Consider the following 17,594-nt stretch of genomic DNA (forward strand, 5'->3'; position numbering starts at 1 on the left):
CCGTAGCTTGATCTAATCCTTCCCCTCTCCATCCCCACCCTGCACCCAACAGCTGTCGAGTGAGGCTAAAGGCCAGGTGTCTTTATCGCTTGCCTGGCACTACCACCTCAGGATAGTCCACAGACCTGCACCCTGAGCTCCTCTGGGGCAAGGGTGACAAGAAGCAGCAGCTACTCCAAGCCAGTCTTGCGGAGCTATTAGTTCTGTCCTGGCCTAAGTACCTCCCAGGCGGCAAATGTTCCAGTCACTCCAGGTCAATGCAACTAGCACCCACGTGTGGACAAGACTGGCAAAGAGCTACGCCCAAGCAAGCCCACAGAGTGGCATGGGATGCAGCCTGTCCTCTTAAGCACTGCCTCATTCTGCCTTAGATACAATTCAAGTGGCAAGACGCTGGCTCCAGCCAAGGGGCCACGCTCCCGAAGACAGGACGATTAGATGTGGGGCTACGGAGCGCAGGAAGCAATCTTCAACAGCAGGGGCTGTATCCTCCTCAATGTAGCCCTGCAAAACTGCTCAAAGCGCCCATAGGACACCCTCCCACTTGAGGCGCTTTGCTTACGTCTCCCTTCCATCACACCCATTCTGCTTAGTCACGTCTGAATTCAACCATAAACTGTGCACTAAGCGCTCCCTTAGTACTTGTCCTGGAAACAACAGGCATCCATTCAGGCTTGTTCAAGCAGCAGTGACCCTCAATCTGCCTCACACCAAGACAAGGCCACAAGCAGCGGCTGCCAGAAGGCCACCAATTCTGTGAACCCACGTGGCAAGCTCCATCTGAGGCAGGTGGTGTGGATGACCTCCTGGAAGGACGATGCCTTACCTTTACAGCTCCCATCCCTCCCATTGGGTTTCCGGCTTTATACTCTAACCAGTAGAAACATTCGCCAAATCAAGAGTCCAAAGACCCAGGGGAGCTGCCAATTCAGTGTGCACAGGAGCCCCAGTCAAAAGGGCCCGTGCAGCTTTGCACTCAACAGTCTCCCCACATTCACAGGCAGCCACAGATGACAAGGAGACAAATGCAGGTTGTACAGGTTTATTTTTCCAATACCAATGAGACAAACAAGAGCAGCGCTTTTCTGAGCAGCCCGATGGACCAGACCATTGTCAAGTTTCACCTCTGAGACCTCAGTGGTTTCAGAAGAGGAGGACTGGACATGCGTGGCTCCTGCTCCTGGTCTTTGGTAGAGACTTCTGAGCACACAACATGGACTTGGCCAATACTGAATTGAAATCACATCACTACCAACTCCTCACTCACACTTGATGGATGACCCCCCCCACAAAAATAAAAATAAAGACAGCCACCTCAGATGAAATGGTGAAAGAGGTAGCTTACAGAGAAAATGAGACTCGCTCAAGGCACACCAATTTCTATACTTCATACAGAAACAGACACACAAGGAGACAGACCTAAATTAGACAAGGGCTCCCAACTTTCAAGTAAAGATACAAGAAACAGGGCAGGAACTGGGATGAGGTCAGACAAACACAAGAGTGTCTACTTGATGGAACTGTGGTAGGAGAGAGGCAGGCAGCAGGCATGGCTTTGTTCCCCTGAAACCTACTGTAAGTAAGTCAAAAGGAGCCTAGCGATCCCCAATATTGCTTTGACAGGTGACGACCCTGGAGCCAGATCCAGAAGGCCTGTCTGGGGGCCGGCCAAGGAACTCACCCATGAATCCAGAAGCACTCAACACTGGTGATGGCGATTTGTCACATATGGCTGCAGAGCAGCCACCCAAGGCTGGAAGAGAATAGATACAAGGAACAAGACATGTTCACTCAGTGGTATGTGGGCAGCTGTCTGTGGCGCTGCAGGCTGTGGTGGACTCCCTGGTGACAGGTGACAAGGCACAGGGCCAACCATAGGTCACTAGTCAGTAACTTCCTTCTCACATCAGGCAGCACAGCGCTCAGTGGCGTTGACAACTGGCGCACAGAAGTGTATGACACCATTTTAATCAAGGGTGCTGAAGACGTAAAATAAGGAAGAGACGCTCATGTTCTCTGTACAATACATCCATTTACAGAATTGGCCAGTACTGTGTACAACATATAAATACAGGATAAAACATTAGAGGTGCATAGAGCATACTTACAGAAGCCAAAAAGTTCACTTTATACATCCAAGAATAGAGTTAAAAATATAAAAATAAGAAACAGACTGCTCGGAAATGTCAAATGACTTTCACATACACAGGTGCATGGGTGCCCACTCCCACTGAGTCAGATGCAACGGGGTGGGCGGCAAGCAGGGGTCACCTGCAAACATCTGCACGTTGACCCAAGGTCTACAGACAGCATTTCCGTAGCAGACAGCCCTATTTCCAGACCCCATTGTCCAAGAAGGGCTATTCAAGCTTCCAAGAGAATCTGTGGATCCGTGGGTTACAGACAAATTAAAAGTTCCAAACTGGGTGAAGCACCAGAACCAAAGGTCAACTTGGCTCCATCACTGGCAAATGACAAAAACATGACGTCAAGGTCAGCGGGTGTTTGATCCCCTGGTGGGCAATGATGAAAGAAGCTACTTTAACCCTGTGTGGCTTCGGCAACCACCAATTCCCCAAGCAAAGTAGCAGATGGCAGGGAGGGGCAGTGGAAGACTGACATTCCTGCGTACTTCAGGCAGGTAAGCTGCATCCGTGAGAACTCAACCTTCCTGCTCCAATTTCAAGTCCATTTGGGTGCAAGACAGGTTGCCCTGCCACACTGTACTGCCTGACTGACTGCAAGAGGGTTCAGGCTGGATGGTCTTGGGCAACCACAGTCCCCCGATCCCCTGAAACACCCTTCTAGCAAGACTAGAAGGGTCTCAAGACAGAGGGTTTCAGCACTATAAATTTTAGGAGGCAAGATTAATCTCACCTACATATAGAGTTCATTATATCAATGATATTCTGTATACAGACTTAAATCAACCATTATTAAAATACACACACTAAATGTACAATGTTTCCAATGGCCATAATTTATTATCTCACCACAAGGCACAATACACAGAGCTTTGAGGGTCCAATGCAGTCGTCATGGCAGAACGCCCCGCAGCCTTGGCACATGATCATGGCTTTGAGGCTGCACGCACACTGCAGAGAGATGCTTTCCACTGCACTGCTGTCAGCGAACATCTGCAGGGAGACTGATGCGGTATGGCCCGCACCAAAGCTGGCTTTGTGGCTCAGCTGCACCACACTGCCAGCAAGGCCTTTGGGAAAGGTGGCAGAGCTGGAGGAATAATTAAAGCTGGTGGGACTCAGCTGGAGTTTAGAAAACTTCCCATACAACGCCTGCTTGATGCTGAGTTGGGAGGGGATGGAGGAAGGCTCTGGTGGCTGGCTGAGCCCTTTCCCTGGCTCTCTGGGGAACTTCCAGAAAGGCAGGTCCACAACGAAAGGCATCCCTGGCAAGTGACCCACTAGCTCCAGGGGACTGTACCCAGCGGCTTTCCTGTTCTCTGCATCTGCCTTAATGGGGCCCCTTGAGAATGTCTGCTCTGTCTTGATGCTGCCAGCAGAGACAGGCGGTGGTTTGGGTGTCCAGTCTTCCCTTACAGTCTGCACACCATCAGAGTCTTTGCTTGGTTCTGTCTTCCGACTGGGAAACACTGGAGGGACCTCAGCAGGTGGCGGTGTCTGCTCTTCAGATCTGGGGCACTGAAGGATGGCAACCGAATTCCTAGAACCGAACAGTTTCTTCTCTTGACCACCGGCACTGCTCTGGTCACTCCGGGTCCTTTCTGTCTGCTCAGGACCAAAGGAGAGGCTCACATCTGCAGAGGAGAAACACGGCGCTTTGGAGGTAGAGTGATCTCCTGGACACTGGCCTGGGGCAGCACCTGCAGCACTGCCTTGGGACAGGGAATGGGCTTCTTTCTGCTCTTCACAAAGGGAGGAAGAGAAATGCTCTTTGGAATCTATTTCTTCCAGGTTGCCAGAGGAAGGTATCAGTTCTGTCATTGGATGCTGGGAGTCTAAACTTGGAACCATCTTAGCAATCTTCTGGGGCACTCCAGGAGCCTGGGAGGCCTTTGCCCTGCCAAGAGTAGCACTTGATGCATAGCTCTGGGCCATAAGAGACTCTTGCAGTGCCTGTGCAGAACTGGGGCTGCTTCTGGCAACTAGGTGATTGTCGTCCCCAGAACCTTGTAGAGTGCCTCTATCCTGGCTCTGCTCTCCGAGTGGCAGCTGTGGGGACTCTGGCCTGCTGCCTCTGTGACCTGGAGCAAGCACCTTCTCCAGGGGCAAGCTACCATGCAGCAGGTGCATCACGAGTGGGTTGGTAACCTCCACTGAAGAACCAGGCCTAGGTGGGCACACAGACCTGGGTGCGCACTCAGAACTGGACAGCAACAGGGAATCTGGGATCTTGTGGGGGACTGCACACACTCTAGACACCCAGCTCTGAGAAGCAGCCACCCCTTCTGTCCTTGTGAGGACACTTAGGTCACTGCTTGCCTTGGAGAGTGAGGAAGAGGGGTCCCAGTCCTGCTTTTCACTCCTGCCCAACAACGCCCTTGCCACTGTGGCTATACTTGCATCAGCCTCACTGCTGTCCTCAGCAAGGTGGACTTCAGAGTCAGAGGCTGTATCTGTGGATTCACTGTGAGGACTCGGTGCTTCAGAGATGCCATTCATTTCCAGTCTTTCAAGGCCCACCTGCTCACCATCACTGCCAGTGATGCTCGTGACTCCTGGAGGAGGTGCTGTCCAGAGTGAAGCACAGCTCTCAGGGTGGGGCATACCTTCTGTGGCTGCCAACTCCCCGGGCATGGCAGCAGTGAGGGGAACAGCTCTCTCCCACTCTTCTCCGTCCTGGGGCTCCAGGCATGGTGCATCTTTTCTGGATTCTGGCTCAGATTCTTTTATTACCTCGTAATTTGACAGAATGGGTACCCAGGAGGCAGCACTGTCAGATGCAAAAGCCTCAGTTTTCAAAGTTTCTTGTCTACCACTTTTCCTTACGAGGGTGCCTGTGGCACCAAGTCCTAACCCATCATCAGCAGGTCTATCCTGTAGGTAGGTAGCCAACGGTAATTCAGATATAAAAGCAGGTGTGACATTTATAGGCTCTTTCATACTGGGATTACTATCAAAGGCCTGGTTATTTCCTCCTCCTAACATGTCTCCCAATGGAGACGGAAGAGAAGCGCTCTCTGAGGAAACACTGGATCCTTGATCCTCACTAACCCTCTCCTGGGAGGTGGTAGCAGACTCGCACTCAGTTCTACCAGCTAGAAGCAACTTGTGCTGCTCTGCTAACATCTCAGCTACTGGAGTTTGGGAGGACAGAGGGGGCAAAGCCTGGCATGGCTGGTCTCCAGTGGGAGCAATAGGGGGTTGGGAGGCATCTTCCAGCCCACTTGTAAGCACAGCTGGGACCCTTTGCAACAGGCAGCTCTCTTCTTTTCTGAGAGAAGCCGGGTCTTCTCCTCTGGTTCTGGGTATGGCAGCTTCAGCCGGAGTGTGCTTTCCATTCAATGGACAAGGCGGCAGTAGTTGTGTTCGCTGTAGATCTGACGCACTCTCTCCAGGGGTGCTTGGGGTTCCCCTGGGCTCAGAGTGGCCACAGGCCTCACCACCATCACCACTGCCGCTGTCTCTGCCACCTCCCTCATCGATGGCCCCACTGCCACCTCCACCCGGGCCACCCCCCCCTCCGATGGCAGTGGTGGCCGCCTCTCGATGGCAGTGGTGGCCTCTTGCCCCTCGGGCCTGCAAAGCACGGGCTTTAATGTCTGCGAGGGTCCTGGCACCAGTCCAAGCCCGGCAGGAGGGCTCTGTGATGGAGACAATCCGGGGGCATATCTGGTAAGTGGGCCGACCTTTAGCCACCCAGGGTGGTTTGATACGTGAAAGTTGAATCTGCAAGAAAAGCATAAACATCAGTTTTAACAGGGTGACCTGACCTAGGAACTACAGAGCAAAACTGGAATAAGTTGTCGTAGAGGTCATGGCCTAGAAAACTAATTTTCCTAAAAATTAATCATCGTAAACTAGCTAACCCACAACACCAAAGGGCATTTTATGCTGCATCACAATTTCCCTTTTTCTCTCCTTGAAAAAGTAATTATTAGATTCATCTAGTGGACCATGGTCAAGAGGACAACTTGTAGGAAGTCAGCTCTCTTTCCACCACGTGAGCCCCAAATTCAGGTCATTAGGTTGGGCCTTCAGCTCTTTATCCACTGATACAATAGTATCACTTTGACCTGATGACAACTCTCCTCCTGCATTACTCTCCAGAGTGCTGGCACTGTATGGATAAGCATCCTAACCCACCTTTCAAGTTTAATTTCTAATTGGACCTTGTGGGTCATGAAACAACGTAACACCTAATAAAGTAAAAATCCCAGAGGATTTTAACCTTAAGATAATTTTAACAAAAAAACTATATCATCTGTCAGGGAGTGGTAACACATGCCTTCAATCCCAGCACTGGAGAAGCAGAGGCAGGCGGACTGCCAGGAGTTCGAGGCTAGCCTGGTTTACAGAGAGATTTCCAGGACAGCTAAGGCTACACAAAGAAACCTTTTCTCAAAACACCAACCAACCGGAAAAAAAAAAAGACGTGCATCACCCTAAGTTGTTCAAGAAAAGCTTTCTTACAGAAAGTTATGTGCCCCATGTAATTCAAGGACCTCTGCTCTTGCCCTTGTCCCAGCCAAAGGTTTAAAAAAAAAAAAAACTTACCCGGATGGGCGGGACTTTGGGCTCCTCTTTAGTGGGCTGTGGCTTTTCGGTGTGAACACTTTCAATTGTGTTACGAAAGGACTGACGATCTTCAAGCCGTGGCTTCTTTTCGGGAAAGGATGCAGAGGCTGCCTGCTCAAAGGATTTCCTCTTCTGCTCCTTTGTCTCGTGATCCGCAGTGTCCTGAGGTAAGGTAGGGATTCTGTCTGGAGATGCAGAGGCACATGCCAAGTTGTCTGTTTCTGCTTGGATCCGGGAAGCCACAGGTTCCCTGGGACGCTTGGGTCCCTCCTGTCCAGATGCTGCAGAGGAGACATCTGGCCCAGAGGGACAGCTCACCCCTGCTGAATCGGTCTTAGCAACCCCATCTTTGGAGAGTAAAACATCTGGTGCAGAGTTTGCATCCTTAGAAACCCCTGTTTGTTCTGGCTCCTGTTTTTTGTGCAGATTCCTTCTGGATCTGGTTCGGAGATCTGGTCGAGAACGTTTCTTAAAATGCCCATCCCGTTGACGGGTGGTGGGCCCACGCTGTGGCCGTACTGATTCTCCTGGGACACACAAGCCACTCTTGATTTTGGCCTCATCCTGGCCTTCTTTCTGCTGCAGTGATTCTTCTTTGGTCAAACCCAATCTGAAAATCAAACTCACATCATCAACTACTGGCCAGAGTGCATTATCTTTTCTTTCTAAAATAATATGCACTCAGATAACTTAATCCAATCCATGACCCCCCACATGCCAAATAAGCACTCTATCACATCTTCTCCCCAGAGGCTTTTTAAGAAACCACAAGCTTTCTTTATATTGCCCAGGTGTGCCTCGCATGCTCGGCTCTAAGTCCACCTCAGTGTCAGCAGCCGGGTCTACAGGGCCAGTCTCACTGACGTGAACCTCAGCACTTTAGTCCGTGGTGCTCAGTGCATGAAGTCACGGCTTCTCCCTAAACAATCCTGAGCTAGTCTATTCAGTCTGCGCCTCCAGAACTGCAGCCATGAATGGCCAGTTATATTTGGATGCCAACTGCCTTTGTTCCCACAAAATGCCCAGACCAGAACTCATAATGCTCAGTGCCTTACTTCTGTCCATAGTAGTCTTCGAAGAACTTTTCCTTCCATTGTTCCACCTTCTTCTCCTTTTCCATTTCCTGTCTTATTCTGACTTGCATCTCATGAGTGAATTCACCTGGAGAGAAATGACTTCCAGTTACTGAATTCTGGATATTAACATGTTTGTCCTACAGAAAGCAAGACTTCTGTGCATCCCCATGTGCATGTGCATCCATGTGCCCATGTGTGCATATAAAGGCCGAGGACAACCTTGCGAGTTCTCAAACTCGGTTTGTTTTAAAGATTTACTTTTATTTATGTGTCTGTGAGTGTATGCCACATAGGTATGCCTGCTGAGGCCAGAAGGCTGTGACATGCCCTGGAGCTGGGGCGTTCAACATGGGGTCCCAGAGCAAATGTGTCCTCTGGAAGAACAGGGCGTACTTTCAACTGCTGTGCCACCTCTACCCAAATGTGGGGTATTTTGTTTGAATAAGGCCTTTCACTGCCTGGGACTCCCCACTTAGGCTAGGCTGTCTAGCCAGTGAGCCCCAGGAACCTGCCTATGTCCACCTCCTTGGTGCTGGACTGACGACTGCTGCTGAGGTGCAATAGGCTACAATACAGTTTCTTTGTGTGTGGATTCTGTGATCAAAACCAGGTCTTCATGCTTACACAGTAAACCTGTTACCAATGGGCCCACCTCCCCCAGCTCCTACCAAGCAGTTTTAAAAGGAACACAACTCCTGTCTCTATCAGTGTACTTCTCAGAGCATGTTCCTACCCCAGAACAGAACACTTCTACTATAAAAGAGATGGCTTCTTCCATAATCAGTCAAGAGCAAGCAACACACTGACCAAGACAACGAACAAACAAAAGACCTTCTTACTTCTTTTGTAGAAAAAGCCAGCACAGTATGCTTATCTCTGAGGCTGCCCAGGACATGTGGGAACTTGGATTTCAAGAACTTTCAGCAACCTAACCGATGAGCGACTCATTATGCTTCTCGTGATGCCAATCGTATTACTCATGCTAAAGACACCTGCTTTCTTTTTAGAAACCAATGCCTTATATTAATACCCCTTGATTAAGAAACTGGTGAAAAACGAGTGCCACGTTTCCTTTCAGGACTAGCAACTGTTTCCAAAAGAATCAAACCACAATAAAATCCTGAGGACCGGGGCTCAGTGGTTAAGAGTTTGGTTCCAAGAATCCATGTCAGGTAGCTTACAATTGCCTATAACTCCAGAACCTGGGGATCAAACACCTCTGGCTTCTGCAGGCACCTGAATTCATGTGTACGTACCCACAGGCACATGTACGCAAAGAAAAACCCTGGATGTTAAGCCTTTACCAAACTTCCCTGGTAGACATTTTCACAGAGCCACAGTTTTTTTCTGAGATAATCATTTCTGCTTTCTTGACTTCAGAAACCTGTGCCCGGCTGTCCCCTGAATCTTACCTGTGTCTTCTCCCATTGCTGATTTTACTTTATATTATTTTGCTATAACAAACCCTAACTCTATAATAAACTGGCAATACTAATGAGGCCCAGGCGTAGTCTTGGGATCCTCTCCAGACATTCATCATGAAGCTACTATAGAAAACTAAATTCAGAGAAGCTAGCATTTACTCTAAGTGACTGTGACAAGGAGAGAGCATGGCAGCACGAAATATGTCATCTTGGAGGGCTCTCTTTCACACATCCACACAAAGCCATTGCCACAAGGAATAGGCATATATACTTTTAGTAATAAAAAACATGTAGAATGGATATCCCTGATAGAGCGTATTTTCAGAGCAGTGTGTCCTATTAATAGCTAGCATGTCTTGGCAGCATGAGCAAAGGCTGCCTTATATTAATATGCTTTGAGGGGGGAAAAAAAACATGTTATAAATAAGCACTTGGATTTTACACTTGATCTTATTAGCAAAAGCCTGAGAAGTAGTTAGTGCTTAGGCTGTTTTTTCTTTGATGTGTATGGGTGTCTAACTACATGTAAGGCCATGCGCCATGTGCATACCTGGTACCCTAGGAGGCCAGAAGAAGGCATCGGATCCCCTAGAACTAGATTAACAAGACAATCCTGAGTTCCTATGTAGGTGCTGAGAAGTGAACCTGGGTCCTGTGGAAGTGCAGGTGACACTCTTAACCTCAGAACTACAAAAAAGCATACACAATAGGCATCTCAAGCCATGATGATGGCATCTACTCACCGTCAGCAAGGCGTTCCCGCCAGCTCTGAGCTGCATGGGTGAAAAACTCATTATTGAGTGCACTGCTGCTGAGGCGCAACAGGCCATCTGTCCCCACCTAGGACGGGCAAGGGATAAAATGAAAACAATAAGGGAACTTGAGAGAACAGGAGCCCGCCTAGACAGAGACCAAGAGGAGTTGTGCACTGGCACCTGTCTGTCCACTTCAGGCAGGAGGAAGAGGAGTTGCTGCTGGAAGTGTGATGGCAGGGCATGGAAGGTCCGAGAGTTTATCAGAGCACGAAGGTTGGTGTTAACAAGAATGGACCCAGGCGTCTCAAAATCTACCTCTTCCCCTCTGTTGCGCTTCATCTGACCTGTGGTTTTTGGAAGCAAGAAGAAGTAAGGATATAGATTTTTTTCAGCTTAAGGGGGAAAAAAAAGTCCTGAGAAAACACTCAGAGGCTGGCTTCCCCTGAGGTCAAAGCCTGAGGAAGATACTTTTCCCAAGAAAACCAGACAGAACAGGTTCCCACCAAGGCTGGAGGAAAAGCTCCACAAAGCTGAACCGGGGAAGAAAATCTAGTTAAGAGTACTACATTAACACCTACACAGAAGGCCTTTGTGAATGAGGTGTGCTCTAGATGCGGGCATATAAAAGGGTTACTAAAGCCAAGTGAAGCTGGCGAGTAGTGGTGCAAGTCTTTACTCCCAGCACTTAGGAGACAGAGGCAGGCAGATCTCTTGAGTTCAAGGCCAGCCTGGTCTACTGAGTGAGCTCCAGAACAGCCAGGGCTACACAGATCCCTACACTAAGAAATCAATTCTGAAATAGCAAACAGCACACTAGCCTTCCACAAAGTCCTACTCAGTTTTTTTTTTTCATGCCCCAAATTCAACACATGCTCCCATTTAACACACTTCCTAGATTAAAACTATTTATGTTGAATGTAAGCATAGCAGGATACTATAGCCCCCCAAAATGGACATGGGGATCCTTTAAGAAGAAGAGAGCAATTCTCACTCAATCATTCAAATACTTATGAAGCAGTATCAAGGCAGGTACAGGCCAGGCCCCACAGAGATGGACAAGGAGCTATGTGATAACGTTTCTACCTATAGGAGCTTAGTTTCATGAAATAATCAAAATATAAGGAAAAATAATTAAAATTAAACTGAAAAAGGAACTAGAAAAGACACCATATTTTCACCTTCAGTCCCTAAAGGGGGCCTTTTACAGGCAGAGAAATCGGTGCCACCCACTCACCTGTGGCTGGCTTTCGGAAGCCTCTCAAGAGAGGGGCAGGGTCCCGGGTGACTTCAGTCTGGCCTCGAATGGCAGTGCTGCCTAAGGCCAGAGAGCTGTTGCTGCTGCTGGATGGACTGCCACTCTCACCATCCGCATGTCGGCCTGAGAACCCTGAAGGCACAGCATTCCACTGGTCAAAAGCATCACAAACTTTACCCATTTCTCTCAAACAAGCGCAAGTCTCCCAGCTCTCTCCAACATGTTATCAATTCAAGGGTGTTTCTGGCTCCCAGACATTGGCTGGCAGGGACCACCACCTCGTGGTCTGGTTTAAAAATATCACTAAAGAATGTCAAACCACAGCTTTTATACCAAACTGCACCTTTTAGAAAGCACTGACAGAGTCATCATCAGATGTTCACAGCTGACCCTGGAGGCAAGAGGAGGGCACATGGCAGAACCCAACACAAAGCCCTCACCAGCACAATACACTGCCTTCCTGGGTTCTCATGGCTTCATACTGCTAGGTCAAAGGCTGCTGACAGAGCCAGCTCCCCAGGACTCTAAGAAAAAGTAGCACAATCACTGAGTCTGTACATACCTGATGCAGATTCCACGTGGGCCCCGTTTACCTTCAAAGGAGTCAGGACAACACGAGGCAGCATGACCCCAGTCTTTTTCTTTTGTTTGTTTGCCTGTATTCCGGGACGGATTTAAAAAAAAGAAGGAGTCACTGCAGGGCCGCTACAGCACTCCTTCAGCCCTGCCCTATTCACTTGCTACTAAGAGTTCATGTCAAGGGCTAGCAATGTGGCACCATGGCTAAAGGTACTTGCTGCACAAACCTGATGACCTTTGTTCAACTCCAAAATTCGGTAGGGGAACAAGAAAACTGACTCTCCAAAGTTGTCCTTTGATCTCCACAACTAAGGCAAGTTAGCGCACACACACAGTTTTTTAAAGTTCATGTACGGTGGAACACTGTCTACCCTTTTAGAGGACCTGGGTTTGGTTCCCTACACTCACATGGCAGCCTACAACATCTGTAACTCCAGTTCCAAGGCCCTACCCCACACCATGCATACGGCAAACAGACAAACATGCAAGCAAAACTTCAAACGCATGAAAGAAAAAGAAATCTTTAAAAACAATTCACATGTGTGCAGAGATCTCCCAGGCAATGCTCGTACTAGTACAGGTAGGGAGCAACGTCAACACACTAATGCATTCCCCTCAGCTGCAGAAAAAGGAGTCACACACTGCTGCCCCATCCTACAGACAAAGTCATCCTTTAAACTGCTGCCCCTCAGGCGCATGTTCTCATACTCTGAACTCCTTCCTGCACATTTGCATATGTGGTGTGTGATGAGGTAAATGTGGTGGCACACACTTGTAATCAAAGTACTTAAGAATATCTAGGAGACAGAGACATGAGGATCAGGAGTTGAAGACCATCGTTAGCTATATAGCAAGTCAGAGGCTAGCCTGGGCAATATGAAGGCTGAGGAAAATAAAGGAGAAATTAAAGAAGGAAAAACAATTACCTAGGCACAGAAAGAGAAAAAAAAAAAAAAACCAAAACAAACAACAAAAAAAAAACCTACAACCAAACAAACCCTCTATGTTCTCAGGCATACTACGCAGTTTCCTACAGCCTGCTTCTAAAATGTTACCAGGAGTAGGGTATGTGGCATATATCTGTAACTCTAACACTGGGAAGGCAGAGGCAAGTATATCACTCTGAGTTCAAGACTGGCTTAGTCCAGGCTAGCCAAAACTACACAGTAAGACCCTGTCCCAAAATAAATAAGCAAATAAAATAAAAATGGTACGAGATAACAACCAATTTTATTCTACCCACTCTTCAAACACATCTCATGACCATCTCCTAAAGACAAACCCTGTCATGCGCCTGCTCTCATCCACCCGCTCTCCTATCCTGGCACTAGTGAGCCTTATTACCTGTGAGGAAGCCCTGTGGCTGTCCCTAGGATTGGAAAGAGGCCGGCCGTGAGACTCTGTAGAACAGGATGCATTTGAAGAGGTTTCATCCAGAGATACTGAAGACAAGCAAACACAGGTTTAGTCCGTTAAGAACTGCTTGGTCTCTTCCCACCTCCTATTCCAGCACTTACCATCATTTTCACCACTCACAGTGCTGGCTTCATTAGATCCACAGCTTTCCACATCAGCTGAGTCCTCTGGCTCTTCTCCATCCACAGCAGCTACATTTCTAGACCACTGCACAGCATCCTTCTGTGACAGAGAGTTAAAACTCAGATGAACAAAACCTTTCAAACCCAACAAGTAGAGTAGACATTCCTAAATATATTTTTTTTGGACCCTCAAATCCAAAAAAGAGTTCTACATAAGAATTTTAGAGTCCCCTGACCTTTCAACCACTGCTGTGTTCATTGAAGTCAGCTTATTTCTGATTCTGTGGGCTCTGACTCTGTTTTCTAAGAAGCTAAGAGGAGCCTCATGTTCATTTCCGCTGATGTCTCTCAGCACTTACAATTATTGTAGGATGTAGAGAGAACAGGCCAGAAAAACACTGAATTTTTCCATAGGCTTAGAGATAAGCCCCATTGACAATCCAACACTGGATCCTGTCCAGACTGACAGCAACCAGTTTTTCTCCATTACTGTTCAACAGTGATCACAGGAGACCAACTGCCCCTTGAAGCAGCCATCTCTGGGGCACTGTGAGCAACCACAATGTGGTAAAAGGGCTGGCTGGTGCAGCCACCCAAATGACATTAAAAATAAATAAATAAATAAGTAAGTAAGTAAGTAAGTAAGTAAGTAAATTCCACCATGGTTAAGACACTGGCCAGTGGTAGAGATGTCGGGTGTCACCAGCAGCACAGCTGGGAGGTTGGTGCATCTTTAGTAGTGCATGATTAGTACTACTGGTTAAATTATGAAGTGCCACTGCTCTGCCCACAGGATAGCAACACTAACCCTATGGTGCTGTGGGGGACTCGAGTGTTCGTACAGTGAGCGCTGTGGGGAGTGTTTAGGATAGCTAGTCAACTCTTTTTTTTTTTTTTTTTAAAAAAACAGGGTTTTTCTGTGTGGCCCTGGCTGTCCTACAGATCATGTGGTTTTCTTTGATGTGTCAGAAGCTGCAACATGAAGTCTCAACATGACTGCCTAAACATGACTTGAACAAAGATGACACTAAAAGATTAGCTAAAATGGAGAGGGGAAAGCTCAGAAGGCCTCACCCCTAGACAAAGGACTACAAGCAACTAAGAAACAGTCTTTCCCAGAGAAGAGCACATTCACTAGTTATCAAATGGTCAGCTCTGAAAACAAGCAATTTAGAGAGACTGAGTAGGTTGTATTTATGTATTTGGGAATACATACACACAAACATACATACAGCAATGAAAGAAAAAAGGCCATGAATTTAAAAGAGAGCAAAGGGGAGGTACATGGAAGGATCTGGAAGGAGAAAAGGGAAGTTGCTAGGGGCTGAAAGGAGGGGACATGAACGACACTGCTAAGGGGTTTCTTTTAGGGGTGATGAAAATGTTCTAGAATTCCACCACAGTAACTGTTGTATAACTTTATGAATATACTAAAAAGCTACCAAATTGGTCACTTTAAAGGGAAAAATTATATGCTCTGTTGAACTATGGTCCCAGTAAACCTTCATCTAAAATGTCCAAAGACGTTTTAATTTTGTTACAGAAATCATTAAGAATTAAAATTATTAAGCCAAACTTCATATGTTAAAATGTCATTATTTGAGAGTTATCTATTTTATTTTATGTATGTGAGTGTTTTGCCTGTATGCATGTTTGTGCACCAGAGTTCAGCAGAGAGCACAGGATACTGGTACCAGAGTTGTAGACGATTATGAACTGCCTGTGGGTACTGGGACTCAAACTCAGATCCTCTGAATGTAATAGTAAGTGCTCTAACCACCGAGCCATCTCACCAGCCCCCGAACTTCACTGTTTTTAAAGAATTTTTATTTTACTTAGTGTAGATGAGTGTTTTATTTGCATGCATGTCTGTGCTCTGCAAGTGTGCCTACTACCCACGAAGTCTGGAGGCGGCTTCAGATTCCCTGGGACTGAAGTATCCACACAGCTGGGAACTTCCAAGTGGGGCCTGGGAACTACACCTAGGTCCGCTGCAAATGTAGTCAGCGATCTTAACCACGGGCACATCTCAGCAGCCAGCTGGGAGACATGGTCATTCTCTTAAGTTTGATATAGAACAGCTCTATTTTCAACATTACAGCAGTCAGAGAAAAGGAAGTACTGTACTGCTACTTTTAAAGTGAGTGGACTCTTGTAACAGTGTAAAGAAAGAAAATTTGTGAATTCTCATCAGTGATAAAAAGGAGTTTCTATCAACCAAAAAATAACTCTGCTCTGTGATTTGCCACCCACCGCTGCAGGCCAGGTTTGTAGTTAATGGTAACCATGGCCCACTATCCCTCTGAAACCCTGGAGTCTAGATGTTCTTTAGAATTCATAATTTCTTGAACTGTAGAATGGTAACAGAATAGTATTATTAGTACCATATTAGCACTGCCAACAATACATAATCAAACACTTTTTAATATGTAACATACCAAATGAAATAAACAGGCTAAAAACAGGACTGGAGAGATGACTCAGCATTTTCTGCCAAACCTAATGATCCAAGTTCAAGTCCCAGTATCCATCAGAAGGAAGCTGACTTCTGAGACAGACAGACATGCACACACCCCTCAGTAAAATATTTGAAAGAAGATGGGCAAGTTGGCACACACCTATAATCCCAGCACTTGGAAGGCTGAGGTAGGAGGATAACTGATTTGCAGGTCATCCTGAGCTACACCAAGAACACCAGAGCTATCAAGAACAAAACCAAAAAATTTTTAAGTTTTACAACCTCACTTTTCTCACCAATTATAAAACGTGAAGAAAATTTTATCAAACTAATTTCTCAAAGCCCAGACTCTAAATGCTTGAGCATGCCACAATGTGAAAAAAATAAGAATATTTCAGTAGAGAAACTCATATATATTATAATAAAAAGAACTGTTGTGCAAAAACAATTAATTGTTTTCATAAAAATTATATTTAAAAAATTTAAAGAATCATTTACTTTAATCTTATGTGCATTGGTCCATTGACATTATATATGCCTGCACATCATGTGCTTGCAGTACCCTAAAAGGCAAGAAGAGGGCAGCAGATCCCCTGTAACAGGAGTTACAGAGGGCTGTGAGCTGCCAAGTGGGTGCTGGGAACCCAACTCAGGTCCTCTACAAGAGCAGCCAGTGCTCTTTACTGATGAGCCTCCCTCCAGCCCCAGGCTTTAATAGTGAGAAACCAGAAGCACCCTTAAAAAGCCTTTATAACCTGTCCTGGAGGTACAGATATGGTACAATATTAAACAACAGTTAAAAAAGTACAAACACTTCTATAGTGACAAAATAGTACACATTTTTCATGACCACATATAGGGAGAAACCAGCTAACAAGGGGGAGGGGCGTTTGGGGAGTGGGGGAGAAGAGGTGCAGAAGTCAAGGTCACTCCACATCTTCTCTGCAGGAAGGCTTAACTCCTGAAACACATGATTCTCTTCATCCCCTGAAGCATCAATAGAATGGATACAGAAAAATAAACATGTAAGGACACAAAGGAGGTAAAAGACAGCAAAGTGAATATATGAACACATCTAGAAGACGGCGGGGAAAGAAAGTCAAAATCTAATGCTACAGAGGAAAAGAGTAAGCCAGAAAGAAGTGCAAAACCACAGGGTACAGGAGTTGGGAAAGTATCATGAACCACTGTGGACAGAAGTGAAAAACAGGGCTTCACACAGGAGAACTTGCTATTACTTCAGACAGCAATACTCTTCCAGCTCTGGAAGAACTGTAGTGGCCTAAGCCTGTATTCCCCACTACTATAAAGGCTGGGGGGAATCTCAAGACCCTTGGTTCAATGCCCAGTACCAAAGACAGAGAGGGAGAGAACCAGCAGCAAGGTACCAAAATGTTCCTCCTCTTGAAAACAGTGAACAAAACAGAACACATCTTCAAGCAAGATAACCAAAAACACCCCCCCCAACATGTGGATTTCCATCTTCCCACCCTGATCACCCAGTGCTCACAGCCAGAACCCATTAGTTCTCCCAATATGGAGGACCCATCAAGGACTAGTAGATATCTAAGCACAGCCATTACATGAAAGATGTCCAAAATTACATAGAGTAGAAACTGGAAGAAGATAAATCATCAAAGTAAACACTCCAAGAGCACCAACAAGCACAGGGTGCTTTTAAAAATCACAAAGATGCAAGAACACACACACACACACACACACACACACACACACACACACTGCTGGAATCTAAAAGGATGTTATCAGTTACCAAAAACATGTATTATTTC

General features: G+C 46.7%; 1 protein-coding gene across 2 annotated transcripts in view; it reads right to left on the reverse strand.

The window, feature by feature from the left end:
• Positions 1–1,028: 1,028 nt before the first annotated feature.
• Positions 1,029–17,594, reverse strand: part of Asxl1 (ASXL transcriptional regulator 1) — a 60,579-nt gene continuing 44,013 nt past the window's right edge. For both annotated transcript variants that reach the window (XM_021639690.2, XM_060383052.1), the window contains exons 4-12: positions 13,326–13,446; positions 13,153–13,250; positions 11,792–11,885; positions 11,209–11,361; positions 10,155–10,318; positions 9,963–10,059; positions 7,775–7,880; positions 6,699–7,329; positions 1,029–5,870 (exon numbers count right to left, since the gene is read on the reverse strand). In XM_021639690.2, coding sequence (XP_021495365.1) covers positions 2,985–5,870; positions 6,699–7,329; positions 7,775–7,880; positions 9,963–10,059; positions 10,155–10,318; positions 11,209–11,361; positions 11,792–11,885; positions 13,153–13,250; positions 13,326–13,446 — 4,350 coding nt within the window. In that variant the 3' untranslated portion in view covers positions 1,029–2,984. The remainder of the gene's footprint in view (positions 5,871–6,698; positions 7,330–7,774; positions 7,881–9,962; positions 10,060–10,154; positions 10,319–11,208; positions 11,362–11,791; positions 11,886–13,152; positions 13,251–13,325; positions 13,447–17,594) is intronic.

Source organism: Meriones unguiculatus, chromosome 4, assembly GCF_030254825.1.
Source record: "Meriones unguiculatus strain TT.TT164.6M chromosome 4, Bangor_MerUng_6.1, whole genome shotgun sequence".
Taxonomy (NCBI): domain Eukaryota; kingdom Metazoa; phylum Chordata; class Mammalia; order Rodentia; family Muridae; genus Meriones; species Meriones unguiculatus.